Genomic DNA, 7,439 nt, shown 5'->3' on the forward strand with positions numbered 1-7,439 from the left:
TTTGTTAATGTAAATATATCTCAAAAAGAGAGTTTATAAAACATTTCCCCAACCGAAAATAAAGAAATCTCAAATAGCTGGCTATGATTACACATTTCATATTCCTTTTTTCCTTCATTGTAATTTCGTTTGATAATCACACTTTATAGTTAATAACAACCAAATCTATGTAAATTATGCACACCATCCCTAAGTGCAAATAAAATTGTCTTATTCCATGTTTTTTAAAATCTGTATCAAAGGCAAAACATTTATCTTTCAGTATGTCTGGAAGGTACTGTACATTATGATTGTTTTATCACAATATTTATCAAGTGTACTGTATGTGGAGCAAATTGGTAAACATAAAAGTGTTTGTGTGCATTTGTGTTTATAAGAATTGTATTTTTATTTTGCACGCACATACACGTACAAACACACGTATGCACACACAAACACACAAACAAACCTCATCGAAAAGAAAATAACGTAATCGAAAAAATGTCTCTGAAGGAAATAAAAGGGAGGAGGAGGTAGTGGTACCACCCGGTAAAGAAGCTTTCTTGAATTAGCACTTCCTCTCTTCCCAGTGTAAATAAAATCTTAAATCCTGTGTTTTATCCGTAATCCGACTTGGTGTTCTACCAACCAGCCCCCTTATTCACAATGTAAGGCCCTGACCCACGATGCACAGGTCCGGGTGCGAAGCAGAGTGGGCATTCCCTCTGTAATCTGATTTGCTGTCCCACGACTCGTCATCTCTGCTTGGCTCGTCCTCCAGCCTACGGAAGTAAAGCGAAGAAGTGGTTTGAGGATTAGAGAAATGGGACAGGTGTTTCAGCAACTAGTTAGCACCGGCTCAAAGAAGCTACTGTGAGTCATAGAGAGGTAATGCATAAGTGATTAGCTAGTTTTGCCCACTATAGTCTACATGGAGACAAATAGATGATTTCCCAGTGGCAAAATCAGAATAAAAAACACAAAAATACAGTAAATTACATTGTAATTAAAAATGGCACGGTCAGGGTACTTGATTTATTTTGTAATGCAATTTTATATTTAGCATCAGTTTTGTATCTGCTGTGATCTGCTTACGGCTCTTCCATTTTTAATACAAAGCTCCCGTCTCTCCTCTCCTTGACCTTATTTCACCCTGCCCTCTCACCCTCTCTTTATCTTTCAAGCAACCATTTTTTTACAACTTCAAGCCTTACAGAAAACACTGCACTTGGGGGTTATTTTTATAATGTTTTGATATTCCAATAGTTGAGGATTTACGTGACCTGAAGTATTTTTCGACTGTCTTGTAATTTTGACGCCCATATTGGTTATTGAACTCAAGTGACAATAATGGTTATGTATAATCTTCAAGCATTATTTCTTCTCATAGCTCAACGAAACCAGTAGGAGTCAAGAAAATGAAATAATGATGTGCTCATAGTGTGTTAATCCATTAAATTAGCCCTCTATTATTTTCTGAATCAGACTGAATTCACAAAAAGAGTCATGGCTGCACTTTGAAATACCATTGCAATGATTAAATACTTCCTCTAAGGTTAAAATCTGAAGTGGAAATATTTTAACTTCTTTGACATGCCCACAATTATTAAAGACAACCTTCAGTGATTTTTGAATTTTTCCTGTTGAAAATTGATATCCCAAGTATACAGTAAAGTACACACACTAAAGGGTAAAAAAAAACATGTTTTGAGCAAATCTATTTTTTTGGACAACTGCAAACTTCAAAGAGTAGGGCAGTCAGGGACATGGTCTGATGAGAATTAGTGTTGTCATCTGCCTTTTTTTTGCCCATTCAGGGACAAAGTTAACTTGTTTTTTAAATTTTTGTTTTTACAGGATTTTTGTTACACTTGACATACATTTGACATACTGTAGATGGTACTTTTTTTACACAGTTAAATAACAAAGACAAGTGGCCATTGAAAGCCACCCTACCTCCTAGCTCTACATTGGGATAATGGAAAGCCACCTCACCTCCTAGCCCTACATTGCCTTTTGTTAATTAAATCAGGTGTTAAATGAAGTGAAAAGGAGACTGGAGTACGACTTTAACTTCAGAGGTCAAGCATTTACCGTGCCTTTGGAAAGTATTCAGTCACCTTGACCTTTATCACATTTTGTTACGCTACAGCCTTATTCTAAAATGGATGATAAAGTAAATAATCTCAGCAATCTACACACAATACCACATAATGACAAAGCGTAAACAGGTTTTAGAAATGTTTGCACATTTATTAAAAATAAAAGTGAAAGTTGAAAGTGCATGTCAGAGCAAAAACCCAGACATGACGTCGGTGGAATTGTCCGTAGAACTCCTAGATAGTATTGTGTCGAGGCTTAGATCTGGGGAAGGGTACCAAAAAATGACTGCAGCATTGAAGGTCCCCAAGAACACAGTCGCCTCCGTCATTCTGAAATGGAAGAAGTTTAGAACCACCAAGTCTCCTCCTAGAGCTGGCTGCCGAGCCAAACTGAGCAATCAGGGGAGAAGGGCCATGGTTACTCTGACAGAGTTCCAGAGTTCCTCTGTGGAGATGAGAGAAACTTCCAAAAAGGACAACCATCTCTGCAGCACTTCACCAATCAGGCCTTTATGGTAGAGTGTTCAGACGGAAGCCACATCTCAGTAAAAGGCACATGACAACCCTCTTGGAGTTTGCCAAAAGGAAACTAAAGGACTCTCAGACTATGGGAAACACGATTCTTTGATCTGATGAAACCAAGATTGAACCTTTTGGCCTGAATGACACCGTCACGTCTGGAGGAAACCTGGCACCATCCCTACGGCGAAGCATGGTGGTGGCAGCATCATGCTGTGGGGATGTTTTTCAGTGGCAGGGACTGAGAGACTAGTCAGGATCGATGAAAAGATGAACAGATCAAAGTACAGAGAGATGATTGATGAAAACCTGCTACAGAGTGCTCAGGACCTCAGACCGGGGTGAAGGTTCACCTTCCAACAGGACAATGACCCTAAGCACACAGCCAAAACAATGCAGGAGTGGCTTTGGGACAAGTCTCTGAATGTCCTTGAGTGGCCCAGCCAGAGCCCGGACTTGAACCTGATCGAACATCTTTGAAGAGACCTGAAAATAGCTGTTCATCAACACTCCTCATCCAACCTGACAGAGCTTGAGAGGATCTGTAGAGAGGAAAACCTCCCCAAATACAGGTGTGCCAAGATTGTAGTGTCATACCCAAGAAGACTCGAGGCTGTAATCGCTGTCAAAGGTGCTTCAACAAAGTACTGAGTAAAGAGTCTGAATACTTATGTAAATGTGATATTTCAGTTATGCTAGAAACACATTTCCATTACACACTTGTTTGTAACAGGACAAATATAAGCAAATTATTGTTTAGAGGATGATAACCACATTATGAAAACAATAAATTATCTTGGCTCATATCGTTTCCTTCTTAGTGATCCTATACTGTGCTACAGTGTTGACTACAAAGACAGTGACAAGAGGCTTTCCCCTGTAAAAAAAATACACATTGCAACATCCCTAATCATGGGAAAGTATTTCATTTGCAAGATAATTAATTAGCATTATCTTGCGTTTTGAAAGGGAGATTTAAACGGAGGGAAAAATTGACACTCACCCTTGTATGCTGATGGCTGGCTCACTCCCACAAGTCTCTGCAAATGAGACAATGGGTGCCCTGGATGGCAGGCTAAGACTGGGCCTCCTGTCCGAGTGGCTGCGTCGGATGAAAGGCTTGGTTCCTCGCACAGACATAGGCAGCTTACCACGATTTCCCCAAGAACGCGGGATGACACTACCACTGATGGAGGCCCAAGCCTGGGGGGGGCAGGGAACGGGGCAAGGCTGGGCCTCAAACAGTGAGGACGAGGCCGGGCAGAAAACTGAGCGAGCGTTACTGATCAACTGAGAGATAGCTGAAGCCCCTGGGCTGGAGTCCTTGCTGCTGTTCTCCCGTTTCCATCTTTGAACCCTTGGGGACGTTGGTGGTGAGGGTGCCTTAAAAGAATGTGTGGAGTCAGAAGAGCTGGAGTTTGGGGTCAATAATTTTCTTGAGGCAGGCGGGCTTGGAAGTCTTCTCTGAAGCGGTGGTCGGGTGGGAAGTTTGCGAATGGCCGGAGGACTGTTCGTGGTTTGGGGCGTAGGCTGCTTTCTGAAGGTGGTGGGACTGGGTAATCTTCGATGCAAGCCACTTGGGGTTGAAGGCGTGGAAGGCAGCATTCGGATTCTAGATACAGGCGGGGTGGCAGGTGGTTGGCTACTGATGGTTGAAGTGGGAGGCACTTTCTCAAAGGGACTGTCATCTCCCTGTCTCCCTCCCGATGCTGCTCGATTGGGAGAGGTTCTTCTGGGCACAGCCTGACCTTTCTCAATAGGAGACACTGAGGAGTGCCGCAAGTGGATAATCTTTCTAGCTTGCTTGTAGAGAGTGGCCACCTCCTCTGTCTCAGGGTCTACCTCCAGCTGATGCTCATCGTGGCTAATGCTGGAACTAGCAGAGATATCCCGCCTTACAGTCCGGGCAAGAAACATGCTGCTAGACCCCTGGGGCAGGATGCCTCTGCTGGGTAGTACTGACACAGAACGCATGGAGGCATGCATCTTCTGAGATGCCGTAGCCCTCTTGGGAACAGGGGATCGACCTCTACTTGCAATCCCATCATCTACGTCGCTAACTGTGAGGCTCTGTGCACCTTCAAAGGAATTGTCCATCAAGACCTCAAGAGGAGGGGGTGGCAGACTTTCTAGGTCCAAATCATATGTCCTACAACTGCTGACCCCACTGCTCATTATGGCTTCAATGTCACCTACTCCAGGCATAACGTGAACACCACACTTTCGAACCCCTTTGAGAGGCCCCAACACTTTGGATGCCTCTTGTTTGGGCTCTTCCACCCCCTGGCTGAAGGTGTCAATCAGCCTTTTGACATAATTCCTTCCCCGGTACAGTCCTGAGCATGGATGATGTGACAATGGGGGGCTAGGAGGTGGGGTGGCTTTCAGTGGCCCCTTGGTGTTTTTCGTGTCTTTCTTTATCTTTTCCTCCTCAATGTCCTTGCTTGCCCTGTGTTCCCCGGAGTCATGCTTCATAAGCCCTGCATTGTCCTGGATTGGAAGAGTGTTGTTGTTCTTCTGCAGGGTGGGGCATAGACGATTGGAGGCTGGGGACGTCGCAGAATCTCCCGGGTTCTGTTTAGTGAGACCTGCCTTGGTATTCTCCTCCGTCCTGCCTTTGCTTATCCTCTCTAGCCTCTGACTAAGATCCTTCTGTGTCCTCTCTAGTTCAATCAGTGTTGGATCTTCACCTTTGCTGCGAACGGATTCTGCAGACTGTGAACGGTGCTCTTTAGGAACAGGGGTCTTTTTAAATTCCCTTCGTACAGAGGCTGCTCGTTGGGGCCTTTTTGGTGATCCCCCCTCTGTCCACTGGCACCTGGTCTTGGGGCTGTCTGTTGGTTTAGTTTTGGCACTGTCACGTTGTGAGGGAACAAATCGAATCCGACCACTTATGGCATCTTTCATTTTCAGGGTCATTTCCACATTTTGAGGGTTTTCTATGCGCTTGTGTACCAGGCGACAAGGTTGTTGGTTAAGATCAGATAAGGAGGCGTTAGATCGCTTCCTGCCACCCTGTCCCTCTTCTTCCCCCTCATCATCATCATCCTGCTCCTCACCATCGTCTAAGGAGGCAGATCCTTTATCCATTATGGTGCATACTGAGTCTATGGAGTTTAGGGAGTTGCTGTGGCTCACTTTCTTAATAAACTTTTGCCTTGGTGCCCCTTGCTGGACTGGGCTAGCATTAATGCCAAAAGGACTGTAAGGAGTGGTTCGGTTGGACCCAGTGGACTCACAGCTTTCACAATGGAGTCGTCTTTCAGACCCAGCTAGGGACTCGCTTTCAGCCCCAATTCCACTGTCCTCACTGAACAATGCAGAGTCCTCTGGTCCGGGCTCATGAAGTGAGGCAGCCTCAATACGAGTCAGCAACTGCATCAGTCTTGTCTCTGCGGCATGCTTGGCTTTTAATTTATCCTCCAGCAGCTCAGAGACAGAGGTAAAATACTCAGCTGCCTCCTCCAAGGCAGAGTCCCCAATGCCACCCACAGACTGGCCCACATTTCGCATCCTTTGAGTGGTATACTGAAGTAGCTGCTGCAAGAGATCTGGTGGAGGCTCAGCATTCATGGAACCAGATTTGAGAGGGGGAGAACTGGATAGGTTTTTCATTGGGCTTGGCCAGGCGAGATACTCCCCATTGTCGTTCAGAAGCCTTTCACCCTCATCTGCCATTTCCTCCAGCCCTCGGTTGATTTCCTCGTAGCGCATAGCCATGAAGGACACCATTGGCTGCACAGACACCTGGGTCTGGGTTGCTTGGTCCAGTAGCCCCAGTAGAATCTCATATTTGCTGATACTAGGGTTTAAAAAGGCATAAGCAGCCTGGTGGGCTTTCACTAAAGGTTCCGGAAAGTCAACTTTCTGCTCCACAAGGGGAGCTTTTTTCTCCTTCTCTTTCTTTTTAGCTGACTTGACTCCTTTACCATTTTTCTTTGGCTTTCGTCCACCCTTTTTGTCAGCCATATCTTGCTTGTCTCCTTGTTTCTCTTTTCCATGTTGCCCTGTCTTATCTGTCTCTTGAGTCCCCACTTTTTTATCCAGAATGACCCCCTCTTGAACCAACTCAGTCAGGAAGGGTCTCTTTTTCTGTGGGGTTGAAGGTGCTTCCTTCTGAACAGATTGGGTCTGCCCAGCCAGTCTCCTTTCCCCATCTCTCCTCTCCCAAGTCTCTCCATCAGTGTCTCCTGTTCCAGAGGAGGCTCCACTCCCTCCACAATCAGACTGGGACCCCCCTGTGCTCTCTTTGCCCCCTGGTAGTAGTGTCCTGCCCCTCCTAAAGGTGCCATGAGCCACACAATTGTTACCTTTAGATGGGGAGCATCCCATTGCAACTGCTCAATTGACGTTTATATCCTTAGTGAACAAGATCTTGACGAAACTCCCACAAAGGCGAAAGGAAAGAAACCTCCACAAATGAAAGAAAATAATAGCCAAGACCCTTAGCTACAAGCTGCAGCTGTCATTTTCAAATAGCTCCAATCCCCGACAGAGTCATTGAGTCTGTTAGGTTCTTTATCCTTACAAAAAATACATCAACCATCACAAAACAGCGACAAATCCACAAATCCAATGGACAAATCCATTTCAAGTGTCCCATTTTCTCGCCTATCGTAGATAGGCTACAATGACATATCCGCATACCTGTTTTCATGTTTTTCTGTTGATTGCCTTTGCATAACGTCAACATCTCACAGCTTGTCCTATGGAATAACAGCCCTCTGTACCTTGTAGAGGACGAGCAGCTGAAAGGATTAGATAGGCTTTTAGTGAACTCCACAGTATGCACATATGGCAGGTTAAAGCAAAGAAAATCTCACACACTTCTAAGACCTT

At 44.9% G+C, this 7,439-nt stretch overlaps 1 protein-coding gene across 1 annotated transcript; it reads right to left on the reverse strand.

The window, feature by feature from the left end:
* Positions 1–567: 567 nt before the first annotated feature.
* On the reverse strand, positions 568–6,932 carry LOC139562925 (photoreceptor cilium actin regulator-like). The gene is made up of 2 exons (XM_071381105.1): positions 3,604–6,932; positions 568–761 (listed from the first exon to the last, which is right to left on the reverse strand). Exons 1-2 carry the CDS (start codon positions 6,930–6,932, stop codon positions 641–643), a joined length of 3,450 nt encoding a protein of 1,149 aa, XP_071237206.1. The 3' UTR covers positions 568–640.
* Between the last annotated feature and the right edge of the window lie 507 nt (positions 6,933–7,439).

This window comes from Salvelinus alpinus, chromosome 33, assembly GCF_045679555.1.
Source record: "Salvelinus alpinus chromosome 33, SLU_Salpinus.1, whole genome shotgun sequence".
Taxonomy (NCBI): domain Eukaryota; kingdom Metazoa; phylum Chordata; class Actinopteri; order Salmoniformes; family Salmonidae; genus Salvelinus; species Salvelinus alpinus.